Source organism: Oncorhynchus keta, chromosome 12, assembly GCF_023373465.1.
Source record: "Oncorhynchus keta strain PuntledgeMale-10-30-2019 chromosome 12, Oket_V2, whole genome shotgun sequence".
Taxonomy (NCBI): domain Eukaryota; kingdom Metazoa; phylum Chordata; class Actinopteri; order Salmoniformes; family Salmonidae; genus Oncorhynchus; species Oncorhynchus keta.
Window position 1 is genome coordinate 404,578 of NC_068432.1, and position 20,400 is coordinate 424,977.

Sequence of the window (20,400 nt, forward strand, 5' to 3'; positions counted from 1 at the left end):
TGTGGACAGATACCTGACATGCATGCTTGAGATCAAGCATGTATGCACTACACACACATTATTTCAAAAAAGCTCACTGGACACTTGCCTTTCCTTGTAAAATAATTTCCAATAAACTTTATTTATTCACAAACTGAGTTTGAAATTGCCATCTTTTTTTTTTAAACACATACAATTAAAAAAAAACATGTCTAAAAGACAGCCATGGCCTGCCCCAGGTCTCCCAGCCACCATCTTTACACAACTTGTTTTCAACAAATGATCGCTGTATAATACAATATTACAATGTGCCCTCAGAATACAGTGGTTGCTTCCATTTTTAGGTTAACTTGTCAAACAGTGCATTCATTATCAATACATCTCTATTTTCAGAAGATGAGTCATAGATATAAAAGAAACAATGAAAGGACTAATAGCAACAGCTACACAATTCATTACCTTTTCATAGTTGTATTTTTTTGTTTACAGAAAAAAAGGTGTCTTAAGGCTTATGCTGAATCATATGGATTGTTTAACAGAAAATAACAGGACTGCAGAAAGAAAACTGCAATGACATACTGCTCTTTTGCATCAAACTGAACAAAACACAGATATTCAATTCACCACCATCATTCAAGTCTATTCTTACTACTGCACCAACAAAAATACAATTAAAAGAAAAGTAATGTAAAAGAAAGCAAGTGACCAGAAGCTTGTTAGTCTTCCAAAATTCCATCAGTCTGAGGGTGCATTATATGAAGACATCCAACAGACACTATGGGAATAGCTGGCATCTCCAGCATTCAGATTATTCACAATGTTTCAGCAACTGGTTCTGGAATGTACTCTGATGGAAGGACAGCATCCATGGCTACCTGAATTAATTGTTATTATTGGTAGTAGTCAAATCATGACCATTGTCAATGAGATTATATATACCCCAGCTCTTCCCATGAGAGAGAAGTCATGTTCCTGAGAGCCCTGCCGATGAAGTACAGCAGGGCTGGGAGTGGAGTGTTGAATGCTGGCGGTAAAGGGGAAAACAGTCTCCAATTAACAACATTTTAATTTTCTTCAATTAGGCTCAAATCTAATTCTGTACAATCCCTCTCAAAGATACTTGGCTGACACTCTTCTCGATCAGGATCTTCCTCCCCCTCTTCCCCCTCCTCGTCACTCTCGCTTAGAGGACCAATGCTTGTCCTTCCCAGCCCCTCTGGTGAACACGACCCTCTGAAGTCCCCCAAAAAAGGTTCAAAGCCCATGCAAACGTCCCCTCCACAAGCCAGCCTCCCACGCGCCATACCACTCAAGGGGTCTGTACTGCGAGTCTGAAAAGACACAAATAGGAGAAACATTTGAGAGCGAACAAGGCCTTGTTTACACATGTATCATCCCTCTCTAGAAAAGACAAGAGCAGTCTACATTCAAACCACATGTTCTCTATTCATGATACAGAAATAGGTTAAGTGTTGTTCCATATGATTTCTGACTTCTGACATTCTGACTGCACCCCTTTCTGATTAGAATGAAACCTTCCATACATGTTTGCCCATGGTAGAAGTGGTCAGAAAGTGACTTTTTGGACCTGAACACCAAAACATTCAGGAGATAGAGGTGCCAAAAGTTGACCCATTTTGCATACCTCACCCTACCATGACACATCCATGTCTTCATGACTGAAAGATAAATGTTTGAATTTGTTATCATTTGAAAGCATACAAACTTAAGGATAGGAATGATGATGGTGTCTAAGAATCGTTGACAGACATGTTCTCCACTTGGTTCTGGAGCTGGTCTCGTCAAACTATTTGATCATTTCTTTACATAAATTACCTAAAAACCCATCTCACTCAATGAGAAAAAAACTTGAAATATACAAGATGGCGGCATACACATTGTTGGATTTCTTCATGGAGCAAAAAATATATTTTAATAGTCTGCTAAATTCAATTTTCTACGGACACCCTGCAACTAGACAAGGACATTTTATGAAACTCATGTTTCCACAAATGGAGGATGAAGACAGTATTGCCAAGGTTGGTCCATTATACACCAAACAGTATAATGGATACCCATTTGGGGGGGTTCAAACACAATATCTGGTGTTACAATCTGTAGCTAATGTTTTGGCTGATAAATAAAATAAAACATGAATAAAATTGTAATTACAACTTTCAAACGGTACCACAAAGATGGTTGAAGGTCCACACATCAGATAACGTTGACTTGAGTGGGAATATCCATTGACAATTTCATTTAAAACAATCTTCCATAGGAAACCTATTGAAATCATAGAAATATAATAGAATATAGATTTGAATTCATGTTGACATTCAAAAGTGGGTGGACTGGTGGCCATCTTTCTGGTAGTAATTGAAACTTTGAATAAAAAACATGAGCTGGCGCACACCCAGAGAAAATGATTTTATGTAGAAGTGCTGACTAAAACGGCAAATAAACTATAAGCTATAAACATAAAGAGAGTTGCACACTATATATAAACTCCCAGTAATTTATTGGGTAAATCACCAACATTTCGGCATCGCTGTGCCTTCAGGGTAATGTGATAAATGCTTGAACCAGGTTATGTAGAAAAACAGTGCAACCAATGACAATTGTGTCATAATTATTAAGTTAAACTTTAATAAAATAAAAAAAATAGTTTATAACATATTGAATATATTAGCCTATTGTTATCATATGAAAACAGTTAAATATTGTACATAATATGAGCATCAACATATATTGTTTTATTACATTTCACCAATTCAGTATATTTAATTGTTTCCTATTTCCTTACATTTTTTGTTACATGTCATCTTTTAGTTAAACTATAATTCATAATAAGCATCATCAACAGCGGGAACATAGTAGGTGTACGCTGATAAGCTGTAGAAAGAATATATCAATTTATAAGACTTGTTCATAAGAGAGAATTGTTCCCAAGGGCCTGAGATCAAAGTCAATGTTCAGACCACTAGGGGTCAATGTTCTTACACCTGATTGAGCTGTGGTGTTCAGCGAAGTGTTGTTTAAATTGACCTTTCATTTGTCCTACGTAGGCTTTCCCACATGAACAGGTGATGAGATAGATACTCCCTTGGTCTTGCATGAGATGATACCCCTAACAGGGATTTTTCAACCTGGATGTTTTTATAGTGCCATTGCACTGTGCGCATTAGCCACATTTGTAGTTCCCATTTGGAATGGGTGTCTATAGTGTCTGGTGGGCTCAGGATACAGGTCAGATCTCAGCAAGCCATCTCCAATATTGCGACCACACTTATAGACCACAGAGTGGGGATTCCTTGAACAGGTGTGCGATATTTTTGTTTTGATTGCAGAATATGCCAGTGCTTTTTCAGGATTGCTTTCATTTTCTCCGAACACTTGGTGCAAAACACTGTTGCGCTGTTATTCTTCTTTGGTTGAGTTAAGCAATTCCTCTCTTGGTTTGAGATATTTTCATCATTGCAGTGTTAAGAGTTTTGTCGTTGTAGCCTCTCATTGAATTTTTCTTTTTTTTATAGCATTGCTGTCAAATCTGTCTGGTGGCTACAAATTAATTTAACCCTACATAACTGGCTATATGGTAGACCATTCATGAGGGGACCCTGCATAACTATATGCACATAGCAGGGTATTGCGGCCTGTGGACTTTGTGTGTAAGTCTGTGTGTAATGCATCACTCTCTTTGATGATCCATAAATACCGGTAGTATACTTTCTCTCATCAGTCTGTATGGTGAATTTGAGGTATTCAGAGCTCTCGTTTAGTAGTTTGTAAATCATTTAGTTCCTGCATACTTCCTCCCCATAGCACAAAGACATCTATGCATTTCTTCCATAGGATGCCTTTAGAAAGTAGGGTGTGTATGTTTTGTAAAGGAGTGCTTCCTCAAATTGTCCCACATACATGTTTGCAAGGTAATTGAAACGTAAAAATTAAATGTCAATAGTGTACCAGCTAAAGTGGTTAGAGCGTTGGACTAGTAACCGGAAGGTTGCAAGTTCAAACCCCCGAGCTGTTGTTCTGCCCCGGAACAGGCAGTTAACCTACTGTTCCTAGACTGTCATTGTAAATAAGAATTTGTTCTTAACTGACTTGCCTAGTAAAATAAAGGTTAAAAAAATAATAATAATAAATAAAAATACCCTTGTAAAATTGAACATCCTACCGATCCTCGACTTCAGCGATGTCATTTACAAAATAGCCTCCAATACCCTACTCAATAAATTGGATGCAGTATATCACAGTGCCATCTGTTTTGTCACCAAAGCCCCATATACTACCCACCACTGCGACCTGTACGCTCTCGTTGGCTGGCCCTCGCTTCATACTCGTCGCCAAACCAACTGGCTCCAGGTCATCTACAAGACCCTGCTAGGTAAAGTCCCCCCTTATCTCAGCTCGCTGGTCGCCATAGCAGCACCCACCTGTAGCACGCGCTCCAGCAGGTATATCTCTCTGGTCACCCCCAAAACCAATTCTTCCTTTGGCCACCTCTCCTTCCAGTTCTCTGCTGCCAATGACTGGAACGAACTACAAAAATCTCTGAACCTGGAAAAACTTACCTCACTAGCTTTAAGCACCAGCTGTCAGAGCAGCTCACAGATCACTGCACCTGTACATAGCCCATCTATAATTTACCCCAAACAACTACCTCTTCCCCTACTGTATTTATTTATTTAGCTCCTTTGCACCCTATTATTTTTATTTCTACTTTGCACATTCATCCACTGCAAATCTACAATTCCAGTGTTTTACTTGCTATATTGTATTTACTTTGCCACCATGTCCTTTTTTTGCCTTTACCTCCCTTATCTCACCGCATTTGCTCACATCGTATATAGACTTGTTTTTCTACTGTATTATTGACTGTATGTTTGTTTTACTCCATGTGTAACTCTGTGTATTTGTCAAACTGCTTTGCTTTATCTTGGCCAGGTCACAATTGTAAATGAGAACTTGTTCTCAACTTGCCTACTTGGATAAATAAAAGGTGAAATAAATAAAATAAAAAATTAAAATGTAAATATTTTTCAGTAATGAAAACATGGATGACATCTCATGGTAGGGAGGGGTATGCAAAACAGGTCAACTTTGAGCACTTCTATCTCCTAAATGTTTTGGCATTCTGGTCCAAAAAGTAACTTTCACCACTTCTACCATCAGCAAACTTGGATGGAAGGTTTCATTCAAATCTAAAGGGGTGCTATCAGAAAGTAATTGAACTCTTATGGAACGACCCTAAATCAAATGAAATCAAGTTGATATAACTGTTTAGGAAGTGGAAAAATGTAGAATCATGTAAAATCTTTGTGATTCTTACAACATGGACGCAGTAGTTTAGCTAGTTCAGGATTTTCTTTTTAAAAAATGTGACAAACAATTAGAAACAAGGGTAATATGATGCCACATCTCCCTGAAAATTAACTGGGATAGTATTGTCAACTTGAATATAGCGGGCTGGACTACCGAATACTGTAGGTGTAAGCCTAGTCTCGTATGCTCTTCCAATGACTGTGGCTGTTGAAAGAGTATTCTAAACCTAAACAGAACACAACGGTTGTACATATACCACATGTAAATGAGTCTGGCAAAATTAACCTGCAACTTTTAAAATGTAGTGTACCATGTTTTTTTTTCATGTGAAGGAGTGACTGGGTGAGTGCACTGAAAAGGGACGCCAGACTTTCTTGCAGCTGCATGCAAATGACATGCAAATCCAGTCAAGAGTGAGTCTTGGTGTACAGTATAACATTTGCCTGGCATTGCCTACAGGGAGAGCCATTGGCACCCTGCCAATTACCCACACTCAGTGTTTGCGCCTGGGGCATGGGAACAGAAGAAGAGACATCTGTGGCCTGGGACGATTGGTAACAGGAGGACAATAATACACAGGTATGGTCTGTATTCTAAGAATGGAGTTATGGGTGAAAGTTGCCTCTGCATGTCTATTGGATGTTATAAAAGGCAGACTCAGCGATATGACGTCGATGCTTGGGGTGTGGCGAGCAGTTGGACAAAAAGAGTATCAAATCAAATTTTACTGGTCACATACACATGGTTAGCAGATGTTATTGCGAGTGTAGCGAAATGCCTGAATCGTAACGGATATGGGACATTTTCTAGATACGATTTTGAGCAGAGTATTTTTTGTAATTATCCATGATCAGAAAAAATGACATTGTCGGGTGCCAGCACGCATCTTTATCATGTCAGTCAGTCAAGGTTTAACGTGATCTAAATAACTCAACTGGCTAGTTTGCAAAGAGAAGGGTGGGCCGTATGCTCTGATTGGATAGTGAAGTTGTAGCTGTCCACTCGCTTCATAATTTCACCTGATCATTCCTTTGGTCTGATAATTTAGATTGCTGCTGCCTGCTACTATGATAAATTGCATGGTGAAGACGTTTGCTATCAAGCTATCAATGTGTATAATATCTAACAAGCGAGGCAAGGGTATGGGAAGAAAAATTTGGGATGCACGATATATCGGTGAACATATCGGAATCGACCGATATTAGCTAAAAATGACAACATCGGTATCGGCCCAATGTCTAGTTTAATGCTGATGTTAAAAACCGATGTCAAAGCTACATTGCATACCTATATAAACGTAGGTAGATGAAGTAATAATACCACGTAAAATTTTGCGCTACATGTGCAACACAGCATTCCTAACCTAGCCCACATAATGTCTGCTGTGTGGATCGAGCAGCCATTTGAAAGAGTAGGAACATTTCAGTGAGACAACGCAAAGGCGAAATCCATTAAAGCCAAGATAATGGAATTCATTGCCCTTGACAATCCACCGGTGGTCTCTGTTGTGGGTGATGCTAACTTTCACCAACTGGTCGAGCACCGGTACACACTACCAAATGCACTATTTTTAGATGTTGCCCTACCGGAGTTACAGAGTAATAGCGTCACCAAATACATGCTATTAGCGTCACCACATACATACTATGGAACACCGTTTGGATCTTTGTTTGTCAAAAATATACAGTAGCTCTGTCAAAAGCACTGTCAAAAGCTGTACAAAAAAGTCTGCAAACACTGGCCACGAATGATGCGTTTACAATAGCGCGTTGGTAATAAAGCATCATTTGTTAGCTACCACCAATGCAACCAGCCTGAAAACAATGACCAGTAGAAACTGCAGGCATTTTCATTATTCTTAGCAATGATTTAGGAATCGTTGTGAGTAGGTATTAGCTAGGTTGCCACTAGTTCACCTATTGAAATTGAACATAATTTCATAAAAATAAATAGTTAGCCAGCTACTTAACCCTGTTGCCCAAAGCTAAAGTTATGAGCAACCAGCTAGCTTCATCTGGCTAGTGAGGCTCGACCGGACTGGGTTATGTGTTGTAAAGCTAGCCACAATAAGGATTAGGCACAAGAGTGGAATTTGCGGTTTGCCTTCAAAAATCAAAGTTTGTCATTGATAGTGATGCAAATGAATATAGTAGAATTATGCCATACTTTTATTTAAGGCTAACCGCAAAGTCCACTAATGTGGCTAATCCTTATTGTGGCTAGCTTCACATAGAATGGTCTGACAACCATTAATCAAATAAGAACTGTCTTATAAATTAGGGTTATTTTAGATGACACCTAGCTATATAGTTAGCTAGCTAACTATAGCAACTGAAACAGATTATGTCGTGTTATTTGACCTGTCATAGTGTTATTTGATGTGTATGTTTTTTGACACGCAAAGACCCAAACAGCGTTCCATAGCAATCCTGGTTGAGAATGAAACGACTGAACAAATGAACAACGAAACAGCACAGCAAGTAAGTGAAAGAAATAGGTTTTGATTAGATTTTACTGGTAATGGGGACATAAGTAAATGCCAACAAAATAACCTTTTGGTCAATGTGGTGTGTGTGTAACCTTTAACTTCTTTGGGATAGGGGGCAGTATTTATGTCCGGATGAAAAGCGTTCCCAATGTAAACTGCCTGTTTCTCAGGCCCAGAAGCTAGGATATTCATATAATTGGTAGATCTGGATAGAAAAAAAACACTGAAGTTTCTAAAACGGTTTGAATGATATCAGGAGTATAACATAACTTATTTGGCAGGCGAAACCGTTAGGACAAACCAACCAGAATTGTTTTCAATGGGTTTTCATTGGGAATCTAGAATTCTAAGGCAGTTCCTTGCCGTTCCTTTTGCCTCCACTGGATGTCAACAGTCTTTAGAAATCGGTTGATGTTTTTCCTTTGTGTAATGAAGGAGTAGGGCTGTCCAGAACACGGGTCGAGTGAAGTGTACTGTTTGATAGAGGCGCGTGACCTGAAAAGCACGCACCACTTTGTTTTCCTCCGGTATTAAACGCAGTTTATCCCGTCTTAAATTGTGTTGATTATTTACGTTAAAAAATACCTAAAGTTGTATTAGGAAAGTTGTTTGAAATGTTTGGACAAAGATTACAGGTATCTTATGAGATATTTTGTAGTCATGTTGAGCGAGTTGGAACCAGTGTATTTTCTAAATCATACACGCCAAATAAATTGACATTTTGGACATATATAACGACAGAATTAATTGAACAAAAGGACCATTTGTGATGTTAAAAATGAACATATTGGAGTGCCAACAGAAGATCTTCAAAGGTAAGGCATGCATTATATGTTATTTCTGACTTTTGTGTTGAGCCTGGCGGGTTGAATTATGATTTTCACGTGTATGTTTGCTGGGGTGCTGTCCCCAGATAATAGCATGGTTTGCTTTCGCCGTAAAGCCTTTTTGAAATCGGACACTGTGGTTGGATTAACAAGAAGTTAAACACTGATGCGCATTCTGACTGAGTGACAGCAAACTTGGCTGCCTGCTGCAAATTGAGGACATACACATTTTTGCAGTGAGAACGTGCAGGAAGGTATTTTGCCAACATATACTTAGCATATTAAAACACTTTTGTTTTTTCCGATCACAAGTATCATCCAATCCAACTATCAACTGCCAATTTACGGATACAACTAGGAGAACGTTAATGTTGGCACACCTCTAGTAGATGCAGAAAGTAAACAGCAGTAGGTCAATTTCTGCAACAGTAGGGAAGTGGATATTCGACCAGCAGAACAAACATTTAAGATTAAGGGTCTAATTTAATGAAGGTTAAAGGTCAACTCAGCAATATGATGTAGGTGCACAAAGTAAACAGCATAGTGGGTCAATTTCCACAACAACTGAGGGGGTTTTAGTGCAAGGCTCAACTTCTCTGCTGTTTTGGTGCCCTGGCTACCCATGTCCATGCGCAGATACTGTGTGACTGTATGAGCGCAAAGTCATGCATCTTGCTTATCTCAATATCTGCGGTGGTGCTCGTGGCAACGTTATCTTTCCGAGTCTACCTTTAAAGGGATAGTTCAACCAAATTCTATATTGGTTTCCTTAACCGGTATGCAGTCTACGGACAATGTATGACAGGAATCCATGCTTTGGTTTTGTTTCCGAATGCTAACGTTCTAGGCTGTGTGACACAAATACCATGCATTGCTGTCATACCTTGTCCATAGACTGCTTACAGGGTAAGGAAACAAAATTCCATTTTGTAATTTGGGTGAAATATCACTTTAACAACTTTCCTCTGGCTAGCAGATGGCATGTTCCACCACCAACCTACATACGGCTAACATTTCTATCTTGGCTTTAATGGATTTCTGACCCTTAAAGATTTTTTGTTTACCTGAGTCATCTTGGTGAAATCCAGTACTGGCCGGGCAAATGGTCTGTCTGGGTCACGGCGTCGCTTCAGTCCTGGTTTGAGAAGGAGCAGGTCACAGGGTTGTGAGTGGCAGCGAGGGAGCTGAGGGGGGATGGCCCGGCGAAGAGAGGACGGGGTGCTGCAGGCAGAGGAGGGCAAAGCAGGCACAGCCGGAGGGGGTGCTGCACAGTGGGGTGGAACTGGAGGCGGGGGCAGGAACTTGGCGGCAGCCTCTCTGATAAGGACAGGTGACAGAGAGAAGCGTCGCTGTGGAGGAAGGGGAGGGTGGAGCGGGGACGGAGAGGAGCATGATGATGGGGAGTGGAAGAAACAGCAGCAGGCGCCTCCTCCAGCAGTGTCACTGGGGTCCCATGGGAAATTCCAAGGCAGTGGGGAGTCAGGAGAGAGAGCAATGCTAAAGAATGTGGGGCTTGAAGAAGAGTGTAGTGAAGAATTTAGAGATGAGCTAGGAGCACGAAGCGGACAAGGCCCCCCGGCTACCCCTCCACTGTGGCATTGACGATTCACAGGTGTCCAGACCCTCGAAGCGCTGGGCCGCCAGGTGTAACGGCAGCGTGAAAGGTCCTCTGGCACGGACAGTGAACGACAGTGGCGTTTGGGGGGTGGCGGGGGGGGAGGGGGTGCACCTGGAAAAGACAGGTCTGTCACTGAGGTGCTTGGGACCAGGGGCCGGTGCAGGGCTTCCCCCTCTGCCAGGTGAGTTTCGGGGGGAACCAGAGGGACAGGGCAGGGGGGGAAGCTGGAGCTCAGCACACCCTGCAGGCCAGGCTTGGAGGGAGGGCAGAGCTGCCAATAACCACTCTCTATTAGGGAGAAGGAAAGATGATACCATAAATTAGAGCTGGAATGATTAACCAAAAATGTCGACGTCAACCAAACCGACCACTTATCAAATACATTTTACAACACTAGAGAAATGTGAAGTTTGAAAAGAGTCTGCTAATTTGGGCAATTCCTAATGGGACATTTGATAACTACTACAATCAAAGTAGTACTAGTAACAAGTATACAAACATAACTATGGTGCATATTAATGTCAGACTTATCGTTCTATTTGTGATAAATCTATATCCCCCTTCTAACATTAATAGAAACCACTTTTGAGATGTATTTATTTAAATAAATAATATGTGAGAAAATCGAAAAGCAATTCATTCCTGATACAATGTTGTTGCAGCTTGCTCTTGACAATGACAGCGGTCCTGAAGCTAACTTCCTGCAATTCTATCCATTTTACCATGGGGATTTCAACTGTGTATTTAAATAATGTATTCTCAACATAAACGTTGTTGCTCATTCTAATATTTCTACGACGTGACTATAAATTAAAACTTGTTCTCAACTGGCCTACCTGGTTAAATAAAAGGTGGAAAAAAATACACCAAAAAAAACACCCCATATGTATTTATATACTGGATTCTTGACATAGCTTACTTAGGACTGGGCGATATGGCCAAAATATTATATCATTTTTTAAATTTATTTTTATTACAGTACAACAGCATTTTATGTTTTTTAATAATAGAAGTTCTACATTTGCTTTGAGTAGTGCGTGACCCTAGGGTGGCAACACACACATTCTCAGTGATTTCAATGGGTCTTTCTTCATTCTGATTGAACAGTATAAAACAATTCAACACCAAAAGTCGTAATTTTCCATTTGAGATCATTTCCACACTGCCACGTAGGGCTGCACGATATGGGCAAGTAATCTGGGCCTTATTTTAACAAAATGTTGCAATTTGACTTGCGATTTAGAGCAAATCACTTGGGTTAACTGTTGGAATCATGGGAATAGAATTTATATTCTAAGTATATAGTTAGAATATAATAGTGGGCACTTTTAATACAGTGTTGTTTGACATGACAACGAATGAAAATGCCAGGGAGGAGTTATTGTAACAGGGTAAAAACTAATGTGTTGATAGGTGTTTCCTAGGGGACCCAATAATCTTTGGCTACATTGAATGTTTTCTCTTAGCTGCTTCATGTAGATAACATTCTTGCTTTGCGTTTACCTCTTTAATTTAGAAGACACTGTTGCACAAACATGTCGATTACGTCTACGCAATCACTGGTATTATCAGGCTGCATAGCTAATTATGCTTGCTCTTACTCAGTACATTTATTAGCTAGCTAGCGATTAGCATTAGCAGCTAACAAGATTTAGGAACAAAATGCTAAGAAAAGACAAACTAGCTGTTTGCAGATGTAAGAAACAAGCTAATAGTGTAATTATAGAATGCTAGTAGATTTATATTAAGAAGCAAAGTGACAACTGCATCGATGTTATAAATTGTGTTGCATATGCTGCATTGACCATGCAGACTGAAGGCAAGTTTCTCCTGATTGAAAAACATCAAATGCGCTCCTTGAGTGACAGGGAGTGTGCCTAGGTCTGTGTGGAAAGCGGCATAGAAAGAGATGACTCAAGTAGCAGAATAAACTATAAAAATGGACGCTACACATTGCGTATCACATTTAAGAAACCAAACATTCAAATACCGGTACAGAAGGTAAAGTAAAAACCCAAACCAGTCCGTGCATCAATACCTGTTTATAGCAACAACAAAAAAAGAAGGGTATTACCGCCCAGCCCTAAGCTTACTCTAATTCAGCAAAAAAAATAAAACATCCCTTTTTCAGGACCCTGTCTTTCAAATACAATTTGTAAAAATCCAAATAACTTCACAGATCTTCATTGTAAAGGGTTTAAAACACTGTTTCCCATGCTTGAACCATAATTAATGAACATGCACCTGTAGAACGGTCGTTAAAACACTAACAGCTTACAGATGTAGGCAATTAAGGTCACAGTTATGAAAACTTAGGTCACTGAAGAGGCCTTTTTACTGACTCTGAATTACACCAGAAGAAAGATGCCCACGGTCCCTGCTCATCTGAGTGAATGCGCCTTAGGCATGCTGCAAGGAGGCATGAGGACTGCAGATGTGGCCAGGGCAATATATTGCAATGTCCGTAATGTGAGATGCCGCTACAGGGAGAAAGGGTGGACAGCTGATCGTCCTCGCAGTGGCAGACCACGTGTAACAACACCTGCACAAGATCGGTACATCCGAACATCACAACTGCGGGACAGGTACAGGATGGCAACAACTGCCCGAGTTACACCAGGAACGCAAAATCCCTCCATCAGTGCTTAGACTGTCCGCAATCGGCTGAGAGAGGCTGGACTGAGGGCTTGTAGGCCTGTTGTAAGGTAGGTCCTAGCTAGACATCACCAGCAACATTGCCTATGGGCACAAACCCACCGTCGCTGGACCAGACAGGACTGGCAAAAAGTGCTCTTCAAGTGACGAGTCGCGGTTTTGTCTCCCCAGGGGGGTGACGGTCGGATTCATGTTTATAGTCGAAGGAATGAGCATTACACCGAGGCCTGTACTCTGGAGCGGGATCGATTTGGAGGTGGAGAGTCCGTCATGGTCTGGGGCGGTGTGTCACAGCATCATCGGACTGAGCTTGTTGTCATTGCAGGCAATCTCAACGCTGTGTGTTACAGGCAAGACATCCTTCTCCCTCATGTGGTACCCTTCCTGCAGGCTCATCCTGACATGACCCTCCAGCATGACAACGTCACCAGCCATACTGCTCGTTCTGTGCGTGATTTCCTGCAAGACAGGAATGTCAGTGTTCTGCCATGGCCAGCGAAGAGCCAGGATCTCAAACCCATTGAGCACGTCTGGGACCTGTTGGATCGGAAGGTGAGAGCTAGGGCCATTCCCCCCAGAAATGTCCGGGAAATTACAGGTGCCTTGGTGGAAGAGTGGGGTAACATCTCACAGCAAGAACTGGCAAATCTGGTGCAGTCCATGAGGAGGAGATGCACTGCAGTACTTAATGCAGCTGGTGGCCACACCAGATACTGACTGTTACTTTTGACCCCCACATTATTCCATTTCTATTAGTCACATGTCTGTGGAACTTGTTCAGTTTATATCTCAGTTGTTCAACCTGTGGTAAATTACATTGATTGGACAGGATTTGGAAAGGCACACACCAGTCTATATAAGGTCTAAGCACGTCAAAGCAAAAACCAAGCCACGAGGTCGAAGGAATTGTCTGTACAGCTCCGAGACAGGATTGTGTCAAGGCACAGATCTGAGGAAGGGTACAAAAACATTTCTGCAGCATTGAAGGTTCCTAAGAACACAGTGGCCTCCAGCATTATTAAATGAAAAAAGTCCGTAACCACCAAGACTCTTCCTAGAGCTGGTCGACCGGCCTAACTGAGCAATCGAAGAAGGGCCTTGGTCAGGAAGGTGACCAAGAACCCAATGGTCACTGACAGAGCTCCTCTGTGGAGATGGGAGAACCTTCTAGAAGGACAGCCATCTCTACAGCACTCCACCAATCAGGCCTTTATGTTAGGGAGGCCAGACAGAAGCCACTCCTCAGTAAAAAGCACGACAGCCCACATGGAGTTTGCCAAAAGGCATCAAAAGGACTCTCAGCCCATGATAAACAAGATTCTCTGATCTGATGAAACCAAGATGGAACTCTTTGGCCTGAATGCCAAGCGTCACATCTGGAAGGACGAGGTCAGAGACCTGGCCGTGTGGTGCGTCACATCTGGAGGAAACCTGGCACCAGCTGTGGGGATGTTTTTCAGCGTTAGGTACAACTCAGGATCTACGCAAAGATGAACGGAGCAAAGTACAGAGAGATCCTTGATGAAAAAAATGCTCCAGAGCACTCAGGACCTCAGACTGCGGCGAAGGTTCACCTTCCAACAGGACAACGATGCTAAGCACACAACAAGACAATGCAGGAGTGTCTTCGGGACAAGTTTCTGAATGTCCTTGAGTGGCCCAGCCAGAGCCCAGACTTGAACACAATCCACCATCTCTGGAGAGATCTGAAAATAGCTGTGCAGCGAAACTCCCGATCCACCCTGACAAAGCTGCAGAGAAGAATGGGAGAAACTCCCCAAATATAGGTGTGCCAAGCTTGTAGCGTCATAACCAAGAAGACTCGAGGATGTAATCGCTGCCAAAGGTTCTTCAACAAAGTACAGAGTAAAGTGTCTGAATACTTAAGAAAATGTGATTTCAGTTTAAATGCATTTGGGGGAAAAAAATGTAAAACAGTTTTTGCTTTGTCATTATGGGGTATTGTATGTATCTGATTGAGGGTAAAAGAACAATTTAAGAATAAGGCTGTAACATAACAAAATGGGGAAAAAGTCAAGGGGTTGGAATAGTTTCCGAACGCACTGTATTGCTGAGTCTACCTTTAAGAAGACTTCCTTTGCATGATCAGCCTGAGAAGATACATGCGTGGAATAAATCACGTAATGTGTTTTCCTGTTTAACAACCTATACAAACATTTCCTTTCTGTCATTTGGAATTCACCTCCATTTATCTGTGCTCTTATCAACAGTGCAAAGCCAACGTTACAATGCCTAATGCAAGACATTGCTGAATAACAGGCTACGTGGTTTCACTTGTACATACTCACCAGGCATCAATCCATCTGTAGGCCAGCAAATTCCTAGGTTGTTGGGGTCCAGCAGAAACTGGAAGACAGACATGTTTATCGAGGAGCAAAAGCACAGGGGAAAAAAATCAGAACGGCTCAATTAACAGCAAGAGAAATAAATGGTCATGAAGCTGAGCACTGTTACAATCAAGACAAGGACATGCAAGCAGTCATAGGCTGACACATAAGGGGGCCCCCGAGTGGTGCATCGGTCTAAGGCACTGCATCTCAGTGCTAGAGGCATCACTACAGACCCTGGTTTCAATCCAGGGCTGTAATCACAACCGGCTGTGATCGGGAGTCCCATAGGGCGCCACAAAATTTGCCTAGCGTCGTGCAGGATAGGGGCGGATTTGGCCATTATTGTAAAATAAGAATTTATTCTCGACTTCAAAACACATTTTATTAGTCATATGCGCCGAATACAACAAGTGTAGACCTTACAGTGAAATGCTTACTTAGGAGCCTCTAACCAACAATGCAGTTTAAAAATACATACAAATAAACAAGAAAACATAAGAAATTTAAAAAAAACAAGTAATTAAAGAGCAGCAGTAAAATAACAATGTGAAACTATATTACAGGGGGGTACTGGTACAGAGTCAATGTGCGGGGGCACCGGTTAGTCGAGGTAATATGTGCATGTAGGTAGAGCTATTAAAGTGACTGCATAGATGATAACAGAGAGTAGCAGCTGTGTAAAGGGGAGGAATGCAAATAGTCTGGGTAGCCATTTGATTAGATCTTCAGGTGTCTTATGGCTTGGGGGTAAGAGATGTTTAGAAGCTTCTTGGACCTAGACTTGGCGTACCGGTACCGCTTGCCTTGCGGTAGTAGAGAGAACAGTCTATGACGAGGGTGGCTGGAGTCTGGCAATTTTTAAGGCCTTCCTCTGACACCGCCTGGCATAGAGGTCGTGGATGGCAAGAAGCTTGGCGCCAGTGATGTATTGGGCCGTGCGCAGTACCTTCTGTAGTGCCTTGCGGTTGGAGGCCGAGCAGTTGCCATACCAGGCAATGACGCAACCAGTCAGGATGCTCTCGATGGTGCAGCTATAGAACCTTTTGAGGATCTGAGGACCCATGCCAAACCTTTTCAGTCTCCTGAGGGGGAATAGGTTTTGTCGTGCCCTCTTCACAACTGTCTTGGTGTGCTTGGACCATGTTAGTTTGTTGGTGATGTGGACACCAATGAACTTGAAGCTCTCAACCAGCTCCGTCGATGAGAATGGGGGCGTGCTCAGTCCTCTTTGTCATGTAGTCCACAATCATCGCCTTTGTCTTGATCACGTTGAGGGATAGGTTGTTGTCCTGGCACCACACGGCCAGGTCTCTGACCTCGTCCCTATAGGCTGTCTCATCGTTGTCTGTGATCAGGCCTACCACTGTTGTGTCATTGGCAAACTTTTGTGTTAAGAAGCAGTGCGGCTTGGTTGGGTTGTGTATCGGAGGACGCATGACTTTCAACCTTCGTCTCTCCCGAGCCCGTACGGGAGTTGTACGGGAGTTGTAGCGATGAGACAAGATAGTAGCTACAAACAATTGGATAACATGAAATTGGGGAGAAAAAAAGGGGGGTAAAAATTCCCCAAAAAAGAAGAAAAAAGAAAGCATTCTTATTTTCAATAACTGCCTTGTTCAGGGGCAGAACGAGAGATTTTTACCTTGTCAGCTCAGGGATTCAATCTTGCAAACTTACAAACGAACTAGTCCAACGCTCTAACCACCTGATTACATTGCACTCCACGAGGAGACTTACGCGAATGCAGTAAGCCAAGGTAAGTTGCTAGCTAGCATTAAACTTATCTTATTTCACTTTTACTTTCTTCTCCAACACTTTGTATTTGCATTATTTAAACCAAATTGAACATGGTTCATTATTTATTTGAGGCTAAATTGATTTTGATGTATTAAGTTAAAATAAGTGTTCATTCAGTATTGTTGTAATTGTCATTATTACAAATAAATAAATCAAATTAAACTCGTACGATTAATCGGTATCGGATTTTTTTGGGTCCTCCAATAATCGGTATCGGTGTTGAAAAATCATAATCGGTCGACCTCTAGTTGATATGACCAGCCTTTCAAAGCACTTCATGGCTACAGACGTAGTGCTACGGGTCGGTAGTCATTTAGGCAGGTTACCTTAGTGTTCTTGGGCACAGGGACTACAGTGGTCTGCTTAAAACATGTTGGTATTACAGACTCGGACAGAGAGAGGTTGAAAATGTCAGTGAAGACAGGTGGACGGCGCATGCTCTCAGTACACGTCCTGGTATTCCGTCTGGCCCTGCGGCCTTGTGAATGTTAATCTGTTTAAAAGGTCTTACTCACATCGGCTGCGGAGAGAGTGATCACACGGGACTCCGGAAACGCTGGTGCTCTTATTTATGTTTCAGACTTGCTTAGTTAAATAAAGGTTCAATTTGAAAAACTTACCACGTTTAGGGCCCTTTGGTGAGCGTTGCTGTCCAGACTATGTTTCTGCAGATGCTCGATCAGTGAAACCATGCATGGTTGCGAGGTGGTGGGCAGTGTTGAGGGGAAGGGGCGTGTCCCTCTATCTGTTCTTCAATCTAATTGTGACTGGCAGAGCTTCTCTGGCACCTCCACTCCTCCTCTGGGCCAGGTTGCCCTGCCCAGTCTCACTGGGACATGGTCATCACTGTAGTCAGCTCACCTGAAGGGTAAAGTCCGATAGCAGGACGGACCAGTGTTACCAAAAGTAAATGACAGTGCAGGGGTTTTCAAATACAGGTGATACCGCTCAAATGGGGAAGCTGTTAATGTTTTAGGACATTTGTAATCACATTTTCATGTTCTATACAGTTTGCCATATTGACTTTTGGTAACCCATCACTTTCTCTGTATCTTATGGAGTAGACAAATTAAGCCTAGATGTCGAAATGGGGTCTTTTCCAGACCTGACATAACTTTAACACGTCTTTAGATGCTCAACCACTGACCAAACGTGCTCACAGGTGTTCAGACACACCATCTCTGAGTGCAGAAGTAATGGTGACAGGTGCCTGGGATGTGATGGCCTTCCTGATGCCACTCGGGGGTTTATTGAATACCTACTCAAGATCACGAGGCACATGTCCGACAACCAGAAAATGTAACCAAAAACGAACACCTCAACCAGTAACCTTAATGATGGATACGTGAATTTGAAAAGGGTGCATACTGAGGTCCAATCTGGCAAAGTACCAAGCATGTCATGATCTATCAAGAACTGGCATGCTCTTCTTCACTCAATAACAAGATTGAGAAAAAGCTTCTTGGCTAGCTAACGTTTGGTAGCTACCATTTTGATAAGAACATTTGGAAAGCCAGAATGATGGCTACATAACTAGTTTATATCAAATGATGGTATCCTTGCTGTCCATTACAAACCTTTCAAATGAGCAATGTGTGGTAGCGAGCTATTCATTCACAATTAGTATATCATATGTTTGAAGATCGTTCTAAACCCCTTCACAGAATATGAAGCCTTCGCTTATCTAGCTCAGTCAAGATGACTAACGTTAGCAACAGCAAGCCGCACTGACAATATGATGCTAACTAGCTCGGTTAGCTAACGCAAATCGTAATTTGTATGGTTAGCAAGCTAGCTAGCTTAGCGTACATCCATTTAACCGATTATGCAGACACATCCACACAAAACACCGCTTGTTAATCTGTAATAAACAAATGAATTATTACCCCCTACCCGATTAGATCACTAGCTGTCGAGGCTCGCTAGCTATTCTGCATGCATTTATCGCTAGAGCCTTGGACCGCTGTGCCATGTCTAGGACGCGTGCTTACAAAAACACGGCCATGCATTTTATAAAGCAGTGAGACGTTTCAGATAAATAAAACTGCTAATCAATAACTTTTCTTTGTAACGGCTACTTGATTCAAATGTCGTTCTTACCTCGACCAACACCACCGTACATCAGGCCTTGCAGGGGTTAAATGCTGCTTGTTGAAGGATAAACCAATTTGGAGCCTGTGCAGAACGCGACTGGCAACCACGTTAGTATCTGTGTCTCCGATATTATTGACCTATTAAAAAGCATAACATGTACCAGAACCGTTGTTGATTACAATATCTGGAACATAAAATTAACGTCATAATCAAGGTGCCGTTGAAATATACACGACATATCCGTATTAGACAAAAAATAGCACAGCATACAATTCAGTCGTCCATTTAAAATAAATTAAATACGTTCAAACCTGTGAGCGATTTGAATGTATAAATAGGGGGCGCCCAAGCAGTGGGCGCATTCGATGATAATTCGAACAACAGATTGAAGTAGCTGACGTGCAACAGTTTAGCATTTTAAAAGAGCGGACAAAAACGTCTTTTTTTTTAAAGATGTCAAATCGCAAGATTTCATTCATTGTTGAAAATGGCACAACTTTGACTGAACTAACGTACGTTTATTAGATGGCTATAAAGTGTGGTACTTGTAGTTCGCTACTCATATTCGGATCAGTTGTTTACTTGACACATTGATAGGCCCTGGGACCATTTCACGCCTTAACACTGGAATATGTCACTTTTCATATTACTTATATATCATCCCACCGTACGATTTATTGGTGAGGCAAGTACAAGAAATAGCGTATACCGTTATCTTGTGGATGCTTTGAATACTGCAGTTAGCGTTGCATGTTGGACGGGCCGAATGAAAGCGCAAAACGTTGTGACCTCAGCGCTATCCCCCCAATCCCGGAGACCCATTAAACCAGGAAAGCCAACTTCAACATCTCCCGAGAATTGTGTGTGGAAAAAGCAAATCTTTATTAATTTCGCTTTGCATCAGTACTCCGGTTGTAACAAATGACAATTGAGAAAAAAAAGTAAGAAACCAACCAAAGTGATCAACATTCTGTTTTTAGAAAAACAGTGAGGTAGGTAGGATATATGAGACATCATTAGACAGTAGAGCCTGAGAGTCAGCTGAGTCGCAGACTGGTGAACATGGTGAAGTGGCTAGTGGGTCAAAAGCAACAAAACCAAATATGACATCTTTACTACTAAAACAGAATTGGGAGGGTGAGAAGAGTGTTAGAGGTCTGGGCCATGAAGAAAACCTAACACAAATAAATGTAATTGGGACAAGAAAGTAAAGTTTAAACAAGTTAAGAATAATACTGGGTCCAAATAAACATCTAGGTAAAA

At 41.7% G+C, this 20,400-nt stretch overlaps 1 protein-coding gene across 4 annotated transcripts; it reads right to left on the reverse strand.

Moving 5' to 3' along the window:
- Positions 1–89: 89 nt before the first annotated feature.
- LOC118370385 (protein FAM53C-like) lies at positions 90–19,958 on the reverse strand. Of its 4 annotated transcripts, none has more exons than XM_035755358.2 (6): positions 19,847–19,958; positions 19,144–19,274; positions 17,664–17,904; positions 15,205–15,262; positions 9,687–10,528; positions 90–1,310 (listed from the first exon to the last, which is right to left on the reverse strand). In XM_035755358.2, the coding sequence occupies exons 3-6, from the start codon at positions 17,733–17,735 to the stop codon at positions 1,044–1,046; spliced, it is 1,239 nt and encodes a 412-aa protein (XP_035611251.1). In that variant the 5' UTR covers positions 17,736–17,904; positions 19,144–19,274; positions 19,847–19,958; the 3' UTR covers positions 90–1,043. The 4 variants fall into 4 exon arrangements, with proteins under 4 accessions (XP_035611251.1, XP_052313539.1, XP_035611252.1 ...); XM_052457579.1 differs by lacking the exon at positions 19,847–19,958 and adding an exon at positions 19,654–19,672; XM_035755359.2 differs by lacking the exon at positions 19,847–19,958 and adding an exon at positions 19,449–19,548.
- Positions 19,959–20,400: the final 442 nt, after the last annotated feature.